Here is a 26,133-nt window from a genome sequence, read left to right as displayed (position 1 = left end):
CCCTGCACATTTTCCATTGAGAGCATGATTCAGCTTTCACTGGTATACCACATGATTTTGCATAGCTGAAATAATTCGCCATTAAATCAAAATCATAGATGTGAACATAAATGTGAACTTCTTATTACACAAGAATGTTTTTTTGGACACCAGGATCATTCCCACACTACTGGAATGTTTTGGATTTCTTTCTTGCCTGAAATCATTAAGGATTCTCCAGATTCACAGACTGTTGAAATCTATTACGCTTGCACCAAATGAGCGCCATTAAACATGTATTTCTGTAGACATTTTGGCCTTCTAAGTGCAAAATATCTGGTAACGCGGAGCCTCCCACTATGTGCAGTTATTCTTTTACAGCTCAGAAGACTTAATGGAGTTCTCGGCTATGTTTCATTTTAGTGTCAACTTTGTCTTAGATGTTTCTCATAAAATTCCCTTGCAAAAATAAAGCTCGACACAAATGAGACAACTGTTCACATACGGCAGGAGTACAGAGCTATGAAATGAGCTGCTCTGAAAACTGGATCTTAGAAGAATTTATTGAATAAAGCTTGAGTTAATATTGAAAACGAAGTCTTTATATCGCAGACTTTGGTATTTTGCAAACCTGGGCATGATTTAAGACATTGTTTATACCTCTTATGAAACTTAAGACTCTCGTCTGAGATGAAGTATTGAACGTTGTTGTTTTGAATTTGACTGATTTAAAGGGATAGTTCACCCCAGATATGAAAATTTTGTCATCATTTACTCACCCTCAAGTTGTTCCAAACCTGTATGATTTTCATTCTTCTGCTGAATACAAAATATTTGTTTGAAGCAGAAAAAATCAACTCATATAGGTTTGGTACAACTTGAGGGTGAGTATATTATGACAGAATTACATTTTTTGGGTGAACTAACCCTTTAAATGTGCCACCGAGGTAAAGTTCTCTACCAAGCTAACATAGATGACATTTGGAGGTCTTAGAAACATCAACAATATGTTTTTCACTATAAGCCTGTTATACTGTTTGTTTCATAGTTATAATATATATATATATATATATATATATATATTCAAATATTTGTCAACTTTGAGCTTTGTCAACTTTGAGCCCATTCAAATATGTTATGTTGAGCCCTGCACTTCTAATTTGTCTTTCTTATAGGCAGTGCTTAGAGCTGTCCACCCATTCACTTTTTTTTTTAATCACACACAGACTTTTGCCAAATCTGGAGTTGCTCAAAAGTGGAAAAGAAACAAGGGTCTATTTATATCTGTGCCGCCATCCTTTGATTGATCAATGCTATGAGCCAGAACCAGGTTTCTGTGTGTGCAGATATACAGTATAAATGTGTTTGTGCGACCTCATTGACTCTGGCATCTAAAGGGATATGCAACTCACATTGACTTAGTTTTACATCTTCATGTCGACAGAAATGAGACAACATATTAATCATTGTACATTTTGTTACTATAGGATTAATGTCCTGCACACAGTATTGCATGACGCTTACTCTTCAGCACAACAAATAGTTGTGACTTACATACAACTGTTTGTCTTTCTCTGTTTCAGGAACTCCAGTAAGTACCCCGTTATCACTGAGGCTTTAATTCAGAACAAATGTGAGTTGGTCTGGAGTTGGGCAGATACAGCATGGCATGATCCGTGTTGGCTTTGCAACCTTGATATAGACTGCAAAATGAGGTGAGATAAGAGGGAGGGGAGGATATATGCTCCAGGAGACAGTTTCTGAATTGATCCCACTCCATTTTTCACTGTCTGGCATCCATCCTGACCGCCTGTATCCTAATAACTAGACGTGCCTTTAAAAATCCAACAGCTGATACAAATCTATTCGTGCCTTCGCAGGGAATGCATAGTAAACACTAGTACATGTTCAAGTGTGTATGTGTGCAATCCTCCCTATCATACTAACACTGTAGCAGCAACAACAATCTTTTATTGTTTTGGTTGCGTCATATTTCTCAACATGAGCAGAAAGCCACAGTAATAAAGGAGAAGAGAGAGTAAATATGCATGGTTGCCCCAAACACGTTCCATTTTTTATGAGCTATTTGTCACATAAGTAGTGTTTATGTATTACAAACACACTGTTAAAGACAACAATGCAGTATGGAGCACTTTTTACTAGCATTTCATTTAGCATATTTGGGGGTTTGGGATGTGAACAAATTTTTTTTTTTCATTCAGATTTTTAATGGTTTAATTGTAATGTTTTTTTCTTCAATAAATCACAGGGCACTCCAGGACGAGATGGCTACCCGGTAATTGTCACTCTGGTTATACACTGATCACATCTGCTCTAACCACAGGCACACACAATACTTGAGGACTCATTCAGACCTCAGCTTACAGGCAGTGTCATAGTGCACCACCTGCTGGACATATTAGAAATTGCAAAAAAAAATAAAAAAATATCCAAACAACGTTTTTAGTTTAAAGGTCAATAACATTCATCAAATGAAGTTAAACATCTGATTTATCACATGCATAAACCTGTTGATGCCACTTGGGTTGGGTTTAAAATTTCTGATAAGATCTATTATTTCTTTGATCGCCAAGAAGCTTGTCCTTGGCTTTCATTTTGAGTAAAACAGGTTTGTTGGGGTTAGATGGGGCAAAATAATTCAAGATACTTTTTTTCACAAAGGTTTTCATATGGTATATATAATGGGATCTATAGAATTGTATGCATATACAATGTATTACTATCCATCTATATGCATAACCTACCTATTAAACATGAACCTCAAACTTCAGAAAGATTAGTTCAATTGAATTTTACTTAGTAATATCAAATAAGCTAATTTAATCACATCAAATCTGAATATGAATTTGAATAAAGTTATTATTATATAACAATGGTTATTCTCAAATGCAGTTATCAACCTCTACGCCTACACAAATCTTACAGAACAGAGAACTATTGTTCTTTCCAATAGTTTTGCTTTTAAAAGAGGCATTAGTTGCGTGAAGCCTCCCTGACAGGCCATCGCAATCCAGATGCGATCAGTTGCATGCGTTGGCAGCCTCCGCTCCGCATAAAGATCAACTGGGAAATATGGCCCTGTGTGAAGTCTCTCCAAGCATAACAAGAGCGCTGCTCCAAACTGAACCGTGTGCTGGACTGCACCACATGTGGCCCTTACCGGATTTCCAACTGCACTCAGAACCATCAGCACACAAGTCATCCGTTTCTTTTTGCTCATGCCGAATAGACTGACTACATGCTCTCTTGTCACTTGTCCGTTCTGAAAGCACAAGCACACACTATTAGACCAAGACAGACAGCTCTATTGTCTGTGGTTTCTGGCTGTGTTGGTCTGAATAAAGACACACAGGGAGAGAATGATCAGAAATCTGTTTATCATTATATATTTTTTTTGTTTTTTTTTGTTTGTTTGGTCTTATTTTACATTGTGTATACAACGTTATGTTGACACATTCTTTTAATAGCTATTGCATTTAGAGCTACCGAGCTTGTTTTACATTTATCATGATCTTTTGCTTTAAAGGTCTTCAATCAACTTCAATTTCGTTTAGTTAAGTATGTTTCACAGGTCAAAGAGCTCTGTGCACAGACCCCTTTCAGCACCTTCAGTGCCGTGGACAGCGACCTCCCGTCCTCTAGTCTGAGCTTACTGAAGCCAGTGATGATGGACTAAACTTTTCCTTGCTCTACTCAATTATAACAGGGGTCAGATCATTATTATATAATATTTAGATAAGACTCCACCAAAGATAAAGTAAAGAAGCCATATTTTTGCTAATTATTTCATTGTCCTTTCCACATTAAAAACTCAATCTTCCAGTGATGTATACTAGACTACTCTGATCATTTAGTCAGCTTAAACTCCGTCCCTTTCTTACAATCAACTGCAGGCTCACATTAACATCTGCCTCCATCCATTCAACAACCGATTTGTTAAAACAAAGTCCCTGCCCTAGACCTCCCCCCGCCCCCTTTTGATCATTCATTTCACTCAGATATACGTCACAATATGGAAGAAATAAACGAAAGAGAAAATTCAAATCTAATGCACAAGTTTATGATTGCCATGAAATAACTGTAATAACTCAATGTCCTTTTCTCTCTCTGTCTCTTTAAGGGTCCATTGGGTATGGATGGCAAGCCTGTAAGTACTATCTTCTCTCAGGGTACAGTTGTTTAAACCAGATCATATTGCATCAGATCAGTTTTTAACATCATTGGTTTAATTCCACTAATACTGTTTGTAGGGGTGTATATATATATTTTTTGCTGTATTGCATACACTGCTCATTATACTGCAGAAAATTAACTTCTCTCTCCTTATAGGGACCTCCAGGACAAAAAGGCAGTCAGGTTAGGTTCTTTATCATTTCAGTCTAAAAAGTGATTGAATTATTGTGTGTTTCCAGCAGTGTTGTGGAAAGTTACTTTTAAAAGTAATGCATTACAATATTGCGTTACTCCCTAAAAAAGTATTTTTTGCTTATTAGTATGGTTGAAATGGATCAATGAAGGTCAGCAGCAAAGACATTGGTTAATAAAGTGAGATTAAATACATAAAGTAGCCTATATTTTTGTTATTTAACATTTAATTATTGCAGGTTTGTGTAATATTCTGTTACTTTCACTCTTCATTCCATTGCTCTATCATATTTTATCTTTCATTTAATAGTACAGCACATATTTAGAGCAGCTCCAGCAGGGCTCAGTGCTGATGATTGGGTCAGTGGTACAAATGTTTAGACACCAGTGAAATATCAATTCTTTTCAGTATTCGCGTGCTGAGACGCTGGTTTTCGGGGCGCGTGCTTTGGATGTTTGCGTTCATGGAACTTTTTTGCACACTTCCTGTAATAATGTAGGGAATCACTCATTATACATAAATCAGGTAACAGTTCATGTTTTACTTACATATATGATTTAGTTTTAATCCAAATAACACGTGCTGAGTGAACCATCAGCAATCAAGAGCATTCAACAAAAGTGCGCTCTCTCTCTCTCTCTCCAGTTAACGTTAATAATAAGCGACATGCCTTGTTTTACTTTTTTTGCCATTGACTTCCGACTGAACTACAATCTTTCCACTGGCATCTGTGAAAAAGGGTGCCAGTTCTCACGTCTGTGCCGCTGCGCGCTCAATCCACTGCGCGTTTTTCTCTTATCAGTTCGCAAACCACAACTATGTCTTACTATATTTTGTTTAATATTCCACTAATAAGATGCATTTACTTTATAGACAGCTTTCTTTTTTATCCCCATTATGCTCTCTGTTGTGTTTCTTTGTCTGGACACAAGTGTACAAACGCTGCCTGGTATCGGTGCATTTTTACGAGTACATGAACTCAGTATTGGGCCCTATTAGATCCCTATTAGATTCCTAACACAGCAGCATCTGGTATATCTGGTCACACTTCCTGGTTAGTACATCACAGTAAACTTCAGCCCATCACCTCATTCATAAGAGTGTGATATTGGAAAGCATCATTCAGATCTCATTCCTCTGGTTACTCCAGGGGCCAGTTGCACCAACTGGTAAGATAAAACTTTATTTTATGCACTACTGAATATTAAACTTAGAAATGTAACCCCACTTATAAAATAATTTATGAAAGCCTAATGAAAGATTTCAATTTTCATTATCAGGTTTGTTGTATTAGTATTTATTACTCATTCATTTTGGAAACAGTTCTTAAAATTAACACTTTATTTTGATGGCCCCCTTTAGACATTCTGTTGACTATAAGTAAAGTTGCACCTACATGTCAACTAACTCTCATGTATTATATTAGTAAACAGTCTGCTTAATATCTGCTAACACTTTATTGTGAAGGTCCCCCATCCTAACTGTAAGTAACTTTGCAGGTACATGTCAATTTATTTAACAAACCCTCACCTCTTATTCTACTAACCGTAACCCTACCCCTAAAAGTCTATTAATCAACTAATACTCTAATGAGATTAGCTGGCATATAGGTCAATGTTTCTTATTAGGCCTAATTTCTAATACAAATTAATCTAATTACATATTTAAACACACTAATTATTGTATGTCATGATTATATATTGTATGTCAAAGATGTAATTTATTACCATTACTAAAAAACACCAGCTAAAACGAGATAAACTGAAATGCATAGCTTTTCAACACTACTTCTCTTTGCAAATTTGAAGGCTGCTTAGTGGCTGCTTTAATCAGGGACAGTAAAGGTCATATTATGTGACTACACATTACAGAGGACTTACCTACTGTCTTTCTGGCTTGGTACAACCAAATGAAGTACAGCATTAGTTACAAACTAACTAGTGGCTACAAAGAACCCACTGGTGGTCTTTACTTAACAAATTTAATTGACTTTATGAATGGCTAGTGCAATCATACCCAGTTCTCTCGTCCTCCTCTTATTCTCATATATGTGTTTACATGGGGGAGGCCAGGTAGGGCCTCAGTGTCACTTTTGTGGGAGAAATGAAATGGCCAAAGGCCTCTTTTAAAACCCATTCGACGGGTAAACATTGGAGCAATTAATTGCTCAGAACTGCACACAAGTTGGGTGAAGCACATCAGTGAAACACCAACAGCTTTCGCCTATTACGTCCAAGTTTAGAGTCACAGAGGATGGATGTTTTCTTGCTAAAAGCAGAAGGGCACTTTAGTCGAGTGTTTACTTGAAAGACCATTAAAGATTAAAGAAAAGAGGGGCGCGTTTTTGACTGGGCACACATGAAGAAGAGGGTCTCTGCATAAACCACTTTACCTAACAGGAGAGATGTACAACATCTCAACCTTATCTAAATTTTCTCCATGTATGAAGTCAGAATCATCTAATGTAGCTTCTCCATCACAATCATAGCATCAGAGGATGAAATCAAGTGAATTATTAAGTGCCATCATTGTTGGGTCCAACATTAACAAAATCCAATCCAGTCCATATTTTACAGCATATCCTGGCATATAATGATAAAACTCCAATCCGCTTTTAAAAGATCAAAGGTGGCAAAAACTCTCCCAAGATTCCTGCTGTACCATTTTTAACTGTCCACAAATGCATGTTTTGAGCTCAAGTTAACATTAAGTGCACTTAGGACAAGAATCTCATTTTTAACATACTTTGAACAATACCAAGACAACACTACACTGACTTCTGAGAATAAGCTCTTATGAAACAGCACACAAAATTACAGCGCTTGAAAAGCCATAGTCATCATGACACCACAGAGCATGATGAAAATGTGATAATCAGAATGTGTCTTGTTGTTTTTGTGGTCTTAAGCAAAGTTTCCTGCATGGACCGCTGAGCAGAATAAAACCAGAATAATATCATCCATTCCCTCAAACCAGCCGCCCACTCATGAAATAAAAGCTCTTATGTAAAATGATATGCAGACATATTTGCTGTCATCAAGAATGGAATGTCATCACATTGTTTTATCTTCACTCTTCTAAATCCCTCTCTTCATATTTTGTGATAAATTATTGTTTTTCATTTAGCCAGTAGTTCATTCAAACACTCAGATTCAACCTCTAAAACATCTGCCAGTCATTTTTGAAGGTGTAAGTGGTGTGACTTGTGGTTTGCAATGGAAATATCCTGCGTTGTTGAGAACAATTTCTAATCTGTCACTTTGAATCTTTCTCTTCTTTTGCCAGGGAATGCCAGGACCAAAAGGAGATAAGGTATACTCACCCCACAACACATTCCAGCATGATAAATGTACAATTTATTGGAGCCATCAAAGCATAACAATGATAATATTGCTCTAACTGAAGCATTTCGAGCCTGTTACCCAATGAGATACAAAGAAACTCATAAGTAAGTGCTAAGGGTTGCTCTCTCCACAGGGTGACCAGGGAGACATGGGACCCAGGGTGAGTGTCACGTCTCATTTTTTTGCTCAGTTTCATCAGAAGTCTGAGTTTACAGTGGTTGCTCTGATCTAAGGATGCCTCTTGACCTGGAAGTCAATTTAAGCCGTTTCCTTTCAGATGGCAGGGCTTGGTTGCTATCAGTCTTACATTCTGATGTTGATAGAAGTTAGATCTTAATCTGTTAAACTAATTCATATTACAACCTCAATATGGTATCAATCACTGTCCGTATGCCTCCACCAAGCCTGTTTTCGCCTCATCCACAGGGAGAAAACGTGAGCCTTGACAAATCAGGAATCCGTCAGTGAAGATCGTACCACCTTCTCTATCTATATCTACTCAAGCTATCATTTAAATCATTTGGCTCCCCGTACTTCTTTTCCACCATACCTCATGACCATTCAGCACAATTAGAAACATGTGCTTTGGCTGCTCTCTTTCTTTATGTTAAGAACATGTGTTGTATGCACTACATTGTTTTTGCTTTACGCCATCACAGTCTGACAGTAAAAAAATGAACCAAATCATTTGAAGTGGCGACGTGAGCAGTCAGGAAAAGGAAAACAGCATCTCCCATGGGCTGTGTTCCTCTTTTTGTGTGGATATAAGAGTCAAATTAGCGCTTTTTCAACTCCAGTTAAGCAGGAGGAGTATTACCCCTTGGAATCCATTAAAGCTCTCATGGGACGATGGCCCCTGACCTGGAAGTCGATTAAAGCCGTGTTTCCTTCCAGATGGCAGGACTAGGGTTTGTAGTGCAGGTGGATAGTTGACCTTATGCTTACTCTTGACTTATGACTTTTGCCCTATGCCCAGACACAGAAGAAGCAGATCAGACTCACAAAGTAGTCTTTGTGTCATCGGAGGTAGCTGAGAAGAATGTCCTGTGCCTGTGTAGGGTTGTGATGTGCACCATTCAGAATTGAACTGTGACTACTGTTTAAATTCCAGTTCAGTTCCTGAATTTGAATTGAGATTGCAGGATTCAGAATTGCAAGGAATTGAAATTTAAAGAAATTCACATAACACATTTTAATTAGAAAAGAAGAAACTGAGAAACTTTGAATGTTGACTTGACAAAGACGTATTTTAAAAGTTCTGGGGAAAAGTCTTGAAGTTTGAAGGATTATAGTCAAGGCCTTACTGATATATTGAGATCATAGCATAGACTTGCCACCCAGAAAATCTCTAAAAACAACATAGAAAAAGCTCAGAACACCCAAGCAACAAACTATAAACTACATAGAAACTGCATAGTAATATCTCAGAAACCATGAAAATCAACTTAGCATCATGACGGCAAGTTGTGCACGGGCAAGTACCTGTTTTCTGCCTACAGTGCAGAAATCTAGGCATGCTGTGGTTGTTCTCGACACCATTTCAGTACAGTTCCTGCAGAGTACGTACCTTGACAATCTGTGAGAAAGGAAAATCATGAAAAAGTTTCTCCAGGGAAAAAGTAGCCTTTCTTCATGAATGCATTGCAGACCTATCTAACCGCAACTCTAAACATAAACCTCATCACCATGTGCACCCACTGAAAGTTAATCATATCCAGAAGGTGTATGGGCTTGGTTTCTTAAAACAGAACAATAGCCAGAATAACTTTCACAGGATTCAATTTCAAGTTGAAGCTCAGAATTACAATGTGAGATGTCATCACCCTCCATTATATGTATCCTAACAGTGTCATTCTCCGAATCATCTCCTCTTTCCCCCTTACGTCATTTCCTGCCTCCGTTTTCTTCTATATGACCTCTGACCTCCCAGGGACCACCGGCCTACGCTGCCTCTGCAGGCCTGCTCAGTAATCAGATTCTCACGGTTAAGGTTTGTCCCTCTCAGCCTATCATCCCTGCATCTCCTGACACATGTGGCCATCCATGTTCACAAACATCTGTGCCTTCATACCTTACTCTATTTCACAATTTTTTTTTCCACTTCTCCTTTGTTCCCACAAACCCTTATGCTGAGAGAAGGCTGCGCAGGCTGAATGTCTGTTTCTCCAGCTGTGATTACTGGCATCCCTGCTTTGTTTCTTATGCACTCTGTCCATCTTTCTCATTATCCGTCCTCTGCTGTCAGATGGTCTTCCATCGCTATGAGCATGGCTTTCTCTCGGCTACGGCTGACCATCACACTTTTCACAGGCACCTTCTAAAGGTAGAGCCAGACTTGTGCATGTCTTGCTGCTTTTCTCATTTTCTCCATTTCTTCTGTGTCCTTGTCCTCACTTAGCAAATATGGCAGTTTACAATGTTGTGTTGCATTCCTGCTTTGAATTTCAAACAGAGGGTAATTGTTGTGTTTATTGACTATAGTGACGAAAACATGTTTGCTAGACCACAGCAAATAATCAAGCCAAAATAGCTTTTTATTTGATTATCTTAGTATGTTAAACGAGACAGTTTTTGTGAGGAACAAAAGACATTTCTTTATAGATAGCTCTTTGAAGCTTTGGCCCCAGAAGCATTTTACATGCTGCATCGGAATACCGAATCCAATCTTTCGGTATGAAACATGAAGCATAATTAGTCTGCAGGCAAAGTAAATGACCTATTTGAGTAACCTCAAGACTACGGAGATCAGAAGCAACAATGAAATTCTTTTCAAAGACAATATTCAAAAATACTTGTTCTGTCTCTCTTTCTGCAGGGTGATCAAGGTCAGGCTGGTCCCCCAGGACCTCCAGGAACACCTGGTCCCAGAGGGCCTCCAGGAAACACAGGCAAAGATGGGCCACAGGGCCACCCAGGAGAGCCGGTGAGACACTTGCTTTCTATCTCACATGGTCTCTTGTGCCTGTGTCTTTACTGAGCTCACTCATTCTACAGCTGTTGTGTCTCATATATGAGTCACACTGTGCTAACAACCCCTGCTCAGAAGACCAGGTGCAGCTTCTCACTGAGCTGAACCCTGTGCTCAGTGTTGGTTTCAGATACACTGCATTTCCTTCTACACTTGCGTTCTTGGCAGATGCTCCCAAATCAAAGTGACTTGGTTTAAAACATGCACAAATTGTGTAGGACAGGACCTGGGGTTTATTCAAATATTTTACAACAAATTTGAGCAATATTAATAGTGACGCTTGTTTTTAGAATACAGAATCGCAGTTGTTTTACGTTCTATCTTCATAAATCATCAGGGGCGAGGTGGGGCGGGGCAGGGCTGTATTGTATCGTGAGAACACTCATTTAAACAGCATACACACTGGGACATTTGACTGCATATCACATTTTTGACAATATTGATACTACTCGCAATCGTAATGCAAAAGACCGTTCTACGGGACATAAGCCTTTAAATAAAAGGGTTATTAAACTGTTTACACTGTCACATACAATAAAACAGCCTGCACAGCAACAGGGAATAAAAAATGAACAAAAAGCCTGCCTGCTTACAAAACACCGAAGGTGGACTTGCGCTCAGGAGAAGAATGGATTAGTTCTTTCTACGCGTACTGCTACGGTCACAACATGACATCACACTCTCCGCGTATGCTTTAAAAAACCTAATGGGGTGGTTGATTATGATTTCACTTTTCTAACTTTAGTTAGTATGTAATGTTGCTGTTCGAGCATAAACAACATCTGCAAAGTTACAACGCTCAAAGTTCAGAGGAAGATATTTGCTTTTAAAGAAATTGTTTTTTAAGGACTACAACAGCTGGTAGGGACTAATCGACATTCCTCCAGGGTTAGTGACATCACCAACCCTAACATTTACATAAACCCTGCCCACAGGAACACGCAGTCCATGTTGAGAAGAAGAAGAGTTGTTGTAATACAGCACATTTGTGAGTCTGCTCAAGCTGTCGCATCCGTCTTTTTACATGCAATACAGTACGTAACACAAATGCAATAGCATGTCACTCCGTAAGCATCTTACAACAGTTCCCACTCGAGAAAGTTTATAGATTATCATGACAGAATATGCTAATTGAAGATAGTTAACTCCACATCAGCAACATAAATTCATCATCCAACCATTCAGAAACGTCCTGTTGCATTCTACATATTGTCACTTCTTGTTGAGTCTCTCCATGATTGTCTGACTTCAGTTTAAACATAAAAGGCAGAACAATTTCTGACATTTTTGTGCGTGTCTCCGTAAGGTAATCAGAGCTGCTAGCACACACAAGCTCTTGAAGCTCCGCCCTCTGTGCCGGGAGCAGCAGCTCATTTGCATTTAAAGGGACACACATGAAACAACGCGTTTTTACTGACCCCCAAAAAGGGACACTTTTAACATGCTTAAAAAAATCTGTGGGGTATTTTAAGCTATAACTTCACATACACACTCTGGGGACAACAGAGACTTATTTAATAAGGGGCATTATACTACCCCTTTAATTTAACATATAAATAACACTTTTTAATAACCCACTGAAAGTGTTTATTTCAAATAAATTACTAAATGCTAAAAATGAATAAATTTGCATTGCATTTACAATCCTGTGAAAACACAGCACCTCCACTTCCCGCGCCCCTGTATGAAGCCTCAACATGCTGTTTTCAGTAATGCATTATATAACATTCTGTGATGCAGGATACTTGGCGATTGATGTGCAGCTCTGGAGTATGTAACTCTGATGGGTTCTGCATTTGTAGTAAATGCCCTGTTTTCCTCAGCCAGTTTATCCCAACATGTTATGCACTTTGTTTCCTTTTCAGACTACCATCTAAACCAAACAAAGAATAGTGCAGTGTTGAAGGGCAAATATTCTCACCCTGCACTCTGCCTCATATTGGGAGCAGATGTTCTTGGGTCAAGAAGCTCAAAGGCCATTTCCTGTTATTGTGTCTCAAATTGTGTTTATATATGCTTCAGTGAAACCACCTCATTAGTCCTGATGCCATGCCTTTGTCCTTCTCAGAAGTGCTGTCGAGCATGACAGACATTGCGCTGCGGCACTTATCGAGTGCCTGTAGGGATACATGTCTTACAAATTAATCTGATTTTCAGCAGGTGGTGAGCAATATTTCTTCAGTTTTGAATCCCTAGCTGGCTTGAATATGTCCTTGGAAGCTTACTGGATGTCTGCCAGAAATGTCTGACTGTTGTCTGCCGCTGTAACTGTTGTTTTGGTGTGTTCCAAAATTACACCTATTGGCAGAATAGCCCTGCCACACTTCAGAGCTGCTGTCTGTATCAAATAATTTATACGCTTTTGGATCATCTTAACTTTTTTGTTCACATGATATATTTGAAAGTAAAAGATTGTTAAACATCATAGGTCTAAAGAGGCCTTACATCTTGGACAGTCAAAAGAGCAAGCCTATGCCTGTTTCTTTAAATATGACTCATTCCTTGTGTTTGCTTTCTAAATAACAGGGTCCTCCTGGAAAAGATGGAAATGAGGTATAACTTTATATATGTATTTTTGTTTACTTAAATATACTCATATTTTGAATCTTTAATCTAACTTCATGGAATTCAAAGTGATGATGCATAAATGAGGGTGACTTTACATATTGGCTTCTGTAATATAAATGATATATTTTTTCTTACAGGGACCAAGAGGGCCACCTGGCATGCAGGTAATATGCCTGTGTGTGTGTCTACAAACATATGCGAATCACATACAGTGGTCCCTAAAGTATTTGGACACTTCAGCCACAATTAAAAATTTATGTTGCAAGCACCAAATACAGCACAATTACACGCTTAAAAGCAGAACATGCTTAACTGCTTAAATGTAAATTGATAAATATACTATTCAAAAATAAGAATATTTGACACAATATTTGGTTACAATTGTTTTCTCATTAAGGGTACAGATGGTGTCAACGGCATGCCTGGACCAGAGGGCCCTTTAGGGCCAAAGGTTAGATTGTTTTACCCCCTCCAACATTTTTTTCCCCTCATAAACACAAAGACAACCATAATTTCATGCAGGCATTGTTTTTGCATATAGGGGGATCAGGGTGCTCCAGGTACTGAGGGGAAAAAGGGGATTGATGGATTCCCTGGCATGAAGGTGAGCTGTCTGTTGACAAGATGGTAACTTGTAAAAGTAGATGCAGTTGTGTTGTGTTTATGAGATATAGTTGCATTCAGGTCAGTTTACAATGCTGATGCTATTTAAATGCTGATACTAAGATAATACAGTAATCATGATCCTCTTCCTTTGGGTGAAAAGGGAGATGTTGGGGATCCAGGACCCCAGGTGAGTGTTTATTGAAGTCTTTTCCCCCATTACATATCTGTTCTCTTTGAACATCTCAGATTATTGACAGTCATTTCCAACTGTCTCTCCCTCAGGGTTTGCCTGGAGAGAAAGGAGCTACTGGCTTCACAGAAAATGCTGATCTGGCTGCTAGACTCAAAGCACTGCAGGTACATTTTAGTCAGAAAAAAAAGTCAAATCCTGTGTGAATATCCCTCAATTACCTATTACCTGTTTGTATTATTATTTACTTTGTATCAATAGGGGCCTCCAGGCCCTCCTGGAGAGCAAGGGCCAAAAGTGAGTGATATATTTTCACTGAATTGCATTGACATTCAGCAGTTTCCTTTGCAGGAATATTACTACATTCATTTCAAATATGTATTTGTAACAGGGAGAAATGGGATTACATGGAGCGCAAGGACCTGAAGGAAAGCAGGTTGGTTCCTAAATAATCTGATTATACTCAAGTCGTCTCGATCAATCTGTGACATTTGGTGACTGTGCTGCATTTACTTGAGGGATAGAAACAGAGCTGGCGCCAGCCCAAGACACACGAACTGGAGGGGTATTCATAATTCTTGAATGGGCCAAGTTATTTTTTTGGTGGGAAGAGAGATCTATATTATATATTCTAGGGTTTCTATATTCTAGCTGAGCTCCCACCGTGAATTTTATTTTAGAATGTTATTTTAAAATGTTTGAATTCCATGCCGACGTGTCATGCAGCCACACTGAATGACAGATGTATCGCTTTTATTTCGTATTTTCTTTTTATTTAAAATATTCACAAATTTGTTAATTATATCATGAACTATATGATATACTACGATTGTCAAATATGTGGAAGTGAATGTGTTTTGTCGCCTTTATAATGATCATGTTAGTTGATCTTTAACACATGATGGCCACAATTCAGAGAATCACATCTGTTGGATTTACATCAAGTAAATTCATCAATTTCTCCTGAAATATAAAAGTGAACTGGGAGAAGAATAGAGTAAACTTTCATTCCTCCCTAAGCCAATCTTAACATCCAAATCAGCCGAATAAGTGAGTGATGTAAAATGAAGTCTACTGTTGCTAAGACATGCTTGATATTAAACAAAATTGTTATTAAAAGCCCATTAAGATGCAAAAGAGATGCTGTTAGGCGCCCTAGGCGGCCTCCTACTGCACAAAACTGCACTGAACTGCAAATACAGCAAAGTTGGAATTATCCCATTTTTTTTTAAATAGACTCTGTGCACAGTTGGCCTTGGTTCTCTCCCAGGTTCACATCAGGAAACTGTCCTTCGTAAAATATGCTGCACAGACACAAACATTTGGGTTGTACTGTTCTGGAACAGTGTTTGTTAATAAATCTTAAAGGAGAACTCCAGTCAATTTTAACATTGAGCTCATTTTTTTGTAAATTTGGAGTGCTGTCAATACAGAGAACAACGACAAAAATCGGTGTTGCCTACACCGTGTTATCCTCTTTTTAAAATTTGCACCCTGTTGACTTCAATGGGGCAAGTTTTAAACCTGCTTTTAGCCTCTTAACATCCTTGATGTGTCATTACAAGCAATCATGAGTGATTGCTTCAGAGTGAACACGGTGAATCTGACTGCAGTAGATATGAAAGATATTAATAAAAATGATGTTATTTCAGCCAGCGCACATACCTGTATTTACATCCTGTTACATCACTACATCACTACATCACTCTGAAGCAATCACTGGCTGGGCACTTGTAATGACACATCAAGGATGTTAAGAGGCTAAAAGCGGGTTTAAAACTTGCCCCATTGAAGTCAACAGGGTGCAAATTTTAAAAAGAGGATAACACGGTGTAGGCAACACCGATTTTTGTCGTTGTTCTCTGTATTGACAGCACTCCAAATTTACAAAAAAATGAGCTCAATGTCCACTTTTGGAAGGGCAAATAAAGTGCTGCTTTTGCTTTCGCATAGAAACACATAATTACATAAAACTCCACAACATAGTGGCAACAACACTACTGCCACGCCTTCTTTCTTTGCGTATGCATTTGGGCGGCATTGTGTAATATTTCCACTGAGTGACGTTTTACCTAGGTCTGGATCAGCCTTCTCTTTTCAAATAGAATAAATCTTTTAGTAGGAGAGCTTTGTAACTTTGCAGATCTTATACATGTGCAAACAGCTACATAACACACTAAAGAAAAAGGAAACCATGAAAACGCATCATATGACCCCTTTAATGAAACTAGTATTCGTTTTTGCTGAAGTATCGACAATTAAAATCAATCGCATTCGATGGTGGAGGGGGGACAAATTGAAACTGAGGGGGCAATGCCTCGTGGCGCCGGCCCTGGATAGGAATGGTGGCTAGCAAACAAAAACAATCTCTTGGGTTAAATTTGATCTTGAAAAGAAAACTGGGAAAAACTAAGACGTGTGTGTGGAGCAAGAGGTGGTTTGTTGTTGCCTCACTAATTAACCTATTGGAGGATTTACAGATCACTATGCAAGCGGGAGAAGCCTCATGTTAAGGTTGTCACGATCACAGATGGCTGTTTTTGACCTACTGTACATGACGTGAGAACAGTTAGCTAATTAGGTTTGTACGTCAGCATGGACTCACAAACTTTAATTGTAATAATTGTAACTTAATTGTAACTTAATGAGAGTATACCAACCAGAAAATTAACGTTTTCGCCATCATTAGGATTGGGGTTGAATCCTCAGGGAACCAGGTTACTGCGCTCGCATGTCAAGTCAAGTCAAGTCATCTTCATTTATATAGCGCTTTTAACAATGTAGATTGTTTCAAAGCAGCTTTACAGAGATAAGCGTATAATTTAAGGTAACAGAGATTGTTTTGGCTTTATAGCAGAGTTAAGTTATTTCCATCTAAAGTTAGTTTTAATTGATTTGCTTCTGGCACAATGATCATTTGTTATCAAATTAGGGGCCGCTAAGACGACACCATTCCCTCTGCACAGACTTTAAACGCGAACCTGTGAGAAACGCTGATGGCGTTCACATGCGCATTTAGAATGGGTTCTATAGTTATGTGCGTTTGAATATACGCAGGTTTGGAATTCCCTACAAGCCAAGCCTAAACAAAATACTTGTCTTTCCTTATAAATTTTGATAAGGAATTATATTTTATTTGTTGCTTTGGGGTAGGACCGCGAGACGAATTTTCCCGACAACGCCTTATCTGTATAGTGGTAGAGGGATCCTCCATAGGGAGAGACTAGTTGGCACTTCAGCACTGCGTTGTCATCGGTCCAGGCGAAGGTCCTTCGTCAGATCTGGATACGGCCTGGATCCGGCAGGCTGCAGGAAAACCTCGGGATAAACACAGACACTAAAATTAGCGTAGATGCCATTCTTCTCATGATGTAAGGAGTACATCAGGATTTTTGGGAAGTGTTCCCGCATCATTGATATAATAAATTAACCGGGCTTCAGTTGTATTGTGCAGATAATTGGTCCGTTCACGCAAATCTTATCACACTTTTGAAACGTGCTAGTTAATGCACGCAAGGTACGGTGATTCAATACATAAATACCCATGCCCATTCTCTCATGATACCTGGAATCAGTGGTACAAGTACCCCAGGCACATCATTTTACCATTTTTGTAGCATAAACACCATAAAACCGATGAGAGCTTTGGATCTTCCAATGTTTCTCTATGGCGCTGAAACCTAAAGATGTCCGAGTTCCAGTTCCGTGCAACTGATACTCAACTGCCATTGGCTCATCTGCGTTCGAGGGGATTTGCTTACCGATAGGTCAATTGCATCATCAGGTTTGGCGCTCTTTTTGGTTGTTGATTTGACGGTTGTGGTAGGAGAAGTCACACTACGGGACTGTATGTCAAATCTTCTGACACTGTCAGAATTTCGCCTGAGGTCAAATTTGTTTGCGATGGTCATTAATCAGCCGTTGCCGAACATGTCAAACTAACGATCAAAGACTTCAGATTTTTTGGGGTCTAGAATCTTTTGGGGTTCACTAAATTTGTCTCAGACGGCCAAATCCTGGCCAAAATCGTACAGTGCAAACCCCGCTTTAGTCGTGCAAGTATACTGCATTATATAGTGTGATGTCTCATCCAGGGCCAAAAGGGAGAGAGAGGTGATGCAGGAGAGCCTGGAGCAGCAGGAGCAAAAGGGGAAAAGGGGGATATTGGGCTAACAGGGCCTTCAGTGAGTATTTACAACATATAGCATGTGATGTTTACTGAGGTTTACTGCAAGGATTATATTATTGTATCATGGTGTTTTAGGGAACAGCAGGGCAAAAAGGAGATAAAGGAGACTCTAGGCTTGAGGACAATTTGGTGAGTTTAATGCATACTCTACATATTAAAATATGAATAACCTGATCCAGATGTATCTTAACTGGACTGATCTTGATAACTCTCTTGTAGGCCCAGATTATCTCTTTGCCTGGCCCACCAGGGCCTCCTGGACCCCCTGGGCATGCCGTAAGGAATACAGTTTACTACTAGTTCAGAAGCTTTTTGTTAAAGAAAGCTAAGAAGACTAACCATTTTTTCTTCCAGGGATATCATGGATTGCCTGGACCCAAGGTGGGACTGTGAAGTATTGTTCTAAAGTAATGAGGTGCATTCTGGTGCATTTTGTGGTCATGGCAAATACAATGTTTAAAATGAATTTAAATGTAACACAGGGAGAGCCTGGTGAGGCCGTCAAAGGAGAAAAGGGAGATGCTGGAGAGAAAGGTCCATCTGGGCAACGGGTAAGTTTTGTTACAAAACCAATATGCAGAAACCATTCCAAGACTTGTATAGATGTGAAAAGTCTGGACAGATACAATTCTGCTTGTTGTGCACAGGGTCCTCAAGGCTTTCCAGGGTCTAATGGCTTAGTAGGCCTGCCAGGTGCAAAAGGTGAAAAGGTCAGTGTTTTGTACACCTTAAAAAGACAAGACAAAAAGTCTGAAAATAACACAAAGTTCTGTCATGAAACTCTAGATGGTGCCACCCAATAGGTCCTTAACTCAACCTGCTCGTAATCACATAATTCTTTATAGGGCACAGCTGATTGGTTCCTGCTGTATCAATTGCCAATGAGCTTGCGTGCTCAACCTTCAAATACTTGGGTAGCATTTGCCTTAGTAGTGCAGAGTGCTTTCAGAAACCCTCCACCTTCCCCAGCTACACCTGTATAGATCTGCTACGGTTAAACTCATGTAATATATATTGTACAGCAGCAGCATGTCTTACTTGCTCACAGCAACATGTCCTGTACTTGCTCTCCACTAGCAGCAATAACCTACAGCAGCAGCAATAAAACCAGAAGCAGCAGCAGCAGCAGCGTAGCAGATCTATTCCGCCAAGACCAAACACATCAACATTGTCCCATTACCATGACAAACACTTTGAGAGTTGTCATGACAGAACTAGGCCTACATATAACGCTAATTCTTCTCTCATTTGGTTTGTTTTCAAGGGAAAACAAGGTGAACCAGGATTAGATGTAAGTGATTATTGTGCTATTGGTTACACACTTCAGTATATTAAGTAATTACTTACTGAACATGGCTCTCCTGTGACAGGGTTTCCCAGGGCTTCAAGGAGAAAAGGGGGAGAGAGGAGACAGGGGAGATAAGGTTAGAGAAACAAATATTTTATTTTCAATAATTACTGTTTGTATGTGGGTAATGTATGGTATATTGTTATAAAAATCAAATCTCAAGTCTGGTGTATGCTGTTCGAGTACAATCTGACAAAGCAAACAATTCTTAATGTCTCCATGCAGGGTGAGAGAGGCTCAATGGGAAAGAAAGGTCTGAAAGGACAGAAGGGAGAGCAGGGACCTCCAGGGCTTGATCAGCCTTGTCCTGTGGTATGTAATTAAACCATGTGCATGTTGTTTGGAAAATAAATAAATACAATGCTCTTTTCTGTCCCTTTTATGCACGTGAATGGCAAATTCAGATCTGTGTGAATGAGTTTACGACGGCTAGGATTTGACATGAATGGGTTTTACTGACAGGACACCAATGGGGTTTGAGAACATGGTGGGGAGGCAAGGGTTCCATCAGATGCCCCCTGCCCTTTGGTACAGTATTTTTAATCTTGTGTTTGTGCTCGCATCATTTGATGTTTCATCCTGGTGCTGCGGGTCCCCCTGTCCACAACCATGAGATCTGATTCAGGTGGCTTGGCATAGACCAGAGCTTCTTTTGCTGCTTTTGCACAAGTTATCTTATAGTCTCTCAATTTGCAAAGCAAAGTTTTGCCCCATATACAGAATACAATTCTAATTAGGGACATGCAAAACGTCTGTTCTCAAACAATTGACACAAATTACCTTACTTTCAGTGTTAACACAAAATATGAAAAATGCTAATATATATATATATATATTTTTTTTTTTTTTAAAGATGAATTGGATTTAACAATCTCACTAATTACAGACTAGTTGGTTCATGGACAACTAGTTGACCATCCTATCTGATCCCTAATTCTAACCCCATTGTAAGTGTTCATATCAAACCTTGTAAAAATATAGATCACATGAGAGAAATAATTGCACCCACCTGGGTTTATGATTTTGTCCATCTGAGCTGTAGTGATGATGTGAGCATGATGTGTGCTTCGTTCCAAAGGTTTTCTCCTCTGTGGGGTAGTGTGCTTCCTTTAGTCTCACATAATCATTGGTGGCAGGCTTCATATGTGATTCGCCATTCTTTCCCGCCCCATCAGTAAGAACTTTGAAACAAATCATTGATTTCCTTCTCTTCTTTATTGACAGGGGCGAGATGGACTGCCCATACCAGGATGCTGGCATAAGGTATAATTATATATGTCATCCGGGGAAACTATGAGTCCTGCTAGTTTTCCCAACATCCTTGTCATAAAAATAAGGACATTGCATTATGACTGCTTCTTGTGTGTGTCTCCTAACCGTTTTCTCCTATTGCTTTCTTGCAGTAATGACTAACCTGGAGCATGGAATTTGTACATATTGATATATATTTTGCAAGTAACGTTTGCTTTTTTTCTCCCAATTTTTTTTTTTTAGTAATCTCTTTTTTTAATAAATTGGGTTTTCATACAGGAGCCCCTGCAAAAATAATGTCTGTATCGCTGCATTAACAAAAGATGGGGTCTCCACTGCCACAATAACAAGTGTAGAAAAGCAACGAAGAGAGTATTATAGGTGCTGAGACTGTACTGATATTGAGAAGAGACATGAACTCAATGCTTGTGGATGCCAAGAGAATGCTGCTGATGTCCTTAAGGAGAGAATGGGTCTTAAACCAATATAACCCTGAACTTTCTAACAGACTGACCAATGCATCTACTTATATGACTTCAAATGATGTTTTTCACTGGCTGTCTTACTTTTCTGGGTGCCATTTGAACCAACCCCATGCATTCTTCATTAAATATTTGCTTGAAAGGAAGAGGCTTCAGAATCAGGGCAGGTTGGCAAGGACAAGCAATCGTCTAAGGCCTAAAGGACACTGAATGGGCTAAATGGAGTGAGAATGCTTTGCCAAAGTTCAACTGAAGGGCTCGTCTGTACTACAGGGAGGATCGTGATGTGGATATTGCACTGGATTTGTACTGGTGTACCTATGGACAAATCTGTACTCAGGAAACTCTTTTCACTTGGTCAATAGGAAACCGCATACTATCTTTTGTTCCATTGCTCACTAAAATACATCAGTGGAGTGGTGGGGGGAAAAGTATAATAACTGATATCATGTAAAAGTCTTGTCTGTTTATAAGAAGCCTCACTGAATATAACTATTAGTCTTTTATTCATTGTTTTTGTGAGGGGATGTTTGCATCCTCAATGAGCATTATATAAAGTTTGTGTAAATAAAATGGATCATTTTTACATTTAAAGGCTAGTATGACTTATTGTGTGAACAACTTTTTACTGTGCACCGTTTTGTGATCAATTGTTTTTCCCTGTTTTAGGAGGCCAACCCCTTAGGCTTAGGTGACTCTTTTAAGGGAGAATGTTTCTTATTTGAGGGGAAATTAAAAGGAAATAAGGTAGAAACCGGGGATGGTTGTCTTTTTTTTTTTTACATTTCTGTCTGTATCATGAAGTTCTTTTTAAGCCACTGCGTTCAAAATGTTATTCAAACTAGTTACAAGTGTCTTCTATCAAATAACAGCAGTTATCTTTGCATCACAAATAGAAAATGCATGGTTTAGTTTTTAAACACCAAATCGCCCCAAAGTTCGGGTTAGTTGTAACATACCCTAGGGTATAAACTTATATAAAATGAGCAAATGTGCACCCGCTTTAACAATTGAACAATATTTTTGTGTGTTACATTAGCATCATAATAAAAAAACAGAATAATGTGTGTGTGCGTTTTCAATATTTTCCCCATCTATTCATATGTTTTACACTGTCACCACTATAAATTGATAGTTCTCTCCTAACTTTATCATCTCTTATCTTTAATACTGTTTATCCTACTTACCTCACGTGGGCACAGTCCATAAAATGCCTCAGCTGCCCTCATCAGATATTCTTTAAGTTTTTCCTCTTGTTCATCATTGAAGACCTTATTTTCACTGTGGTAGCCTACATTCAGAAGTTCTCTTCTAACATATTCCTCTTTTTGCAGAATCTGTACAATGTTACATGGCAAATGCCAAACAATTTAACCGGTAACCAGACAGTTGATGTTGTAAAAAAAAATACTATGGAAGTCAATGGGGTCCATCAACTGTATGGTTACTAACATTCTTCAAAATATCTTCTTTTGTTTTCAGCAGAAGAAAGAAATTCATACAGATTTGAGGGTGTTTAAGTGAGTAAATGCTGACAGAATTTTAATTTTTAAGTTAACTATTCCTTTAACTTGTGCTTGTGAGAGACAAGAGTCATTCTCCGGCATAACGTGAGATGAGATGGAAGATATATGCATAACACTAGAGGCCGACCGATAGTGGATTTTACCGATACCGATATTTAGGTTTGACTGTACATGCCGATAACCGATTAATCAACTGATATTTTTAAAATGGATACTGGATAAACAAAACAAAAAAACATACCAATCCAAGTAAAACAGTGCTGAACTGAAATGTGCTAGATGAAAGAAATATATAAATATCTTAAAATGATTTCTACAGAACTAATACTACAGAAACTAATTTAAACATTAAAGTCGACATGAAATCAAAATTTACCCTATTTACTTTGTTATCGCATATTACTAGTCTTGTGGTGAACAATTAAGTTAATACACAGAAAAAAATTGTTTGCTGTGGTAATCTTTAATCAAAATCTGAAAAGTTACTTCCGGTCTGGAATGGCGTTCGTTTTCTGATGATGTCAGTTTGACGGCTTGGGTTGAAAACGCACTCCCCTCAAACCGTTAGTCTGCTATGAGCAAGGGGGTAATCTTTCAGAAAAAACTGAAGCTTCCCCGGGCGCCGCCATTGATTAGCAGACCATCACCTGCTGTTAGCATTCCATTGACTGCCATTCATTTTGGCGTCACTTTGACAGCGAATAACTTTACATCTGAGGCGTTTAAAGACTCCATTTGTCCAAACGCGAAAATGTATAAAAGGCTCCATTACCTTGTATCTTATGTTATGGCCCCGTAGAAGCAGTTTTTGTAAAAATAGGCTAACGACTGCGTCATAACCACGCAACTCTCTGTCGCACAGTAGATAAATTACCGTATAGACAGGAGGAGAAGCTCGCAGGCAATCGAGGGGACGTGGAGGCAAAATGACAAAATAATTCATCAGAATACTTAGCAAAAGTTTCTCCTGCTCCTAGCTCATGGACAGCTCCTACTCACGCTCTCTGTCTCTGCAAGTTTCAGAAGGGAATTATTTAGATTTCTCTTGACACAGCTACTAGAAGACAGACAGGTTGCTCACGTCACATCTACGTCGTCAAGCTCAGTTTGAGTCTGCGCAGTACACTCAGCCATCAGGAAGTGAGTGCTTCTAATTGACTTCACTTTTCTCCATTGAATCCAATGGGGTCGCTGTGTCCATTTCTTTTACTGTCTAAAGTAAAACCCTGCTCACTTGGATATACGTCACAACACTGGAGAAAAGTCTTTTGCAACTTCCGGTTTACAGGGACTTTCAAATATTACAGGTTTCTCTAGCTATAACCTATAAACATTGGTAAATTTCATAGGTAACATTTTTCAAGTCCCATTTGTTAACAAGGATGTATTAGCTAGCTTTCATAAACTATAAGCATTATACTTTTTTTATTATTACAGCATGTATTAATATTTGAGCAAGACAATTGTACCTTGATCATGCATGTTAGTTCCTAGTACATTAAGGTTAACAGGTAAAATTAAAAGTCAGTTTAAAATGTATTAGTAAATGTTGACATTAACAAACTAACAATGGACAATACTACAACATTTATTAACCTTAGTTAATGCTAAAAATGTAATCTCATTGTAAAGTGTTACCATTTCATATAAATCCAAAGAGTATTAAAGAGGCTATGCTTAAAGATGGCCATCTTTAAATATCTGCAAAGGCCAGAGCATTAAAATTGCATAAATGTATATTACATGTATAGTCTCTCACTTTATTTGCTTCTATATTAGAACACTTGATGATTATCTAATCAAAATAACAATATGTATTGCAGTGATAAAAAATAATTGAATCAAATGCGTTTCTGATTTGTTTCTGTCGGCTGCATGAACATATCAATGTTGAGAAAGCAATCACGTCACTTAGCTTTAAATATGCAACTTCCCTGGCTAATGATGAATGCATACAAGTGACCAGCTGGATATAAACGAATGCAAATAGATGGTAACAATTGCGACATTAAACATTTGGGTCAGGTTTGCGTGTGTTTTTGTCACATTGTTTTAACCGCTTGAGGTACTAATGTTAAGTCCTAACAGCCTCGACGGCAAACATACTTCTGTACTTTCTCTGCTAATGCAGCATCTAGTCAACAAATCAATTACTTTATAATGATATGGCAACATGGACTGTAGTGTTCTGTATTCATACCATTTAGCTGTCAGTGTTTTAAATGCACATCTGAAGTGTCAGCTCTCTCTGTGCTGCGTGCAGCCTCACCTGTTACAATAAACAATTTCAATGGCCAGTTTTTATTTGGCCTCTAGAGGCCGCTCTCACTCTGTATAATGGCAGCAGTCTCTTCTCAGTGCTCTCATACTGTGTAATAACAGCACACTCTTAGCAACCCGGAAAACTATCGGTTGACCACTAATTAATTATTAGGGATGCAACGGATCAGAGTTCGTCACACATGTGATTAGCGGATTACCTGCTAAGTTTAACCATCATAGAGTGAAAGTTTAGGATGTGTTTTGTCCTAATTTACACATTCAAACGATTTTAAACGCAGAAGAAGAGGTGGAAATCGGGACTCATGTGCTGTTCTCTGTGCGCACAGCCTCGCACACCCGAAGCACGTGCACACAGACAAAGAGAGAGAGAGAGATGCATTTCAGACAGCGCTTGAACACCAAATTGATTCATCTTTCGCATTCGAAAGTTCGAATGTTACAGGAGAGGTGGTCTTCATTCCAGATTTCTGTTCCACTCTCTGTCCTCTTTCCCCTCTTTGCTCTCCCTTCACTCATGCTGTAGGCTATGTGTTTCTCTGGGGTGGTACTAAGGATTTGAGTTTATATACACCACTGAGGAACATACAAATTCCTTGGAAGGTAGAAAAATATGTTGGTTATATGTTTAAAATGGAACGTATATTTCAAGCTCACAATTCACTTTCCATAAAAAGAAAACTGTCCTTTAGTGTATACATCCTTGGTCCATATGCATTAGTGAAAAACATTCCTTTCCTTTTAAAGAATAGGCCTACTGAACAACAACAGGAGCCCTTGTATGAATAAATCCCACTGCAGATGCTATACTGGAAGTGAGATCCTATCGAGGAGCCCCTTGTCTAAAGAGCTGCAGACCCACTGAGCTGGTGGGAGACCAAGGCTTCAGTTTAACCATGACTTGTGAAGGTGATGTCAGGGAGACTGCGCATTAGTACCTTCAGAAAGAATCTTCTCCAAAAACAGGGCAGATTTTAACAGAAAGAAAAAGCCGGATCAGCCCCTCGAAGCTGAG

At 38.8% G+C, this 26,133-nt stretch overlaps 1 protein-coding gene across 1 annotated transcript in view; it reads left to right on the top strand.

Moving 5' to 3' along the window:
• Nucleotides 1-22,377, top strand: part of col23a1b (collagen type XXIII alpha 1 chain b) — a 102,940-nt gene extending 80,563 nt beyond the window's left edge. The window contains 26 exon segments of the mRNA XM_081391549.1: nt 2,249-2,275; nt 4,121-4,147; nt 4,330-4,356; nt 7,652-7,678; nt 7,844-7,870; nt 9,641-9,700; nt 10,526-10,633; nt 13,205-13,231; nt 13,384-13,410; nt 13,644-13,697; nt 13,788-13,850; nt 14,013-14,039; nt 14,135-14,209; nt 14,304-14,339; nt 14,434-14,478; nt 18,137-18,226; nt 18,307-18,360; nt 18,451-18,507; nt 18,586-18,612; nt 18,714-18,782; nt 18,879-18,941; nt 19,496-19,522; nt 19,602-19,655; nt 19,805-19,891; nt 20,804-20,842; nt 20,983-22,377. Coding sequence (XP_081247675.1) covers nt 2,249-2,275; nt 4,121-4,147; nt 4,330-4,356; nt 7,652-7,678; nt 7,844-7,870; nt 9,641-9,700; nt 10,526-10,633; nt 13,205-13,231; nt 13,384-13,410; nt 13,644-13,697; nt 13,788-13,850; nt 14,013-14,039; nt 14,135-14,209; nt 14,304-14,339; nt 14,434-14,478; nt 18,137-18,226; nt 18,307-18,360; nt 18,451-18,507; nt 18,586-18,612; nt 18,714-18,782; nt 18,879-18,941; nt 19,496-19,522; nt 19,602-19,655; nt 19,805-19,891; nt 20,804-20,842; nt 20,983-20,985 — 1,227 coding nt within the window. The 3' untranslated portion in view covers nt 20,986-22,377.
• Nucleotides 22,378-26,133: the final 3,756 nt, after the last annotated feature.

Source organism: Scardinius erythrophthalmus (genome assembly GCF_964197995.2).
Source record: "Scardinius erythrophthalmus genome assembly, chromosome: 17".
Taxonomy (NCBI): Eukaryota; Metazoa; Chordata; class Actinopteri; order Cypriniformes; family Leuciscidae; genus Scardinius; species Scardinius erythrophthalmus.
This window is presented reverse-complemented; position numbering and strand designations above follow the sequence as displayed.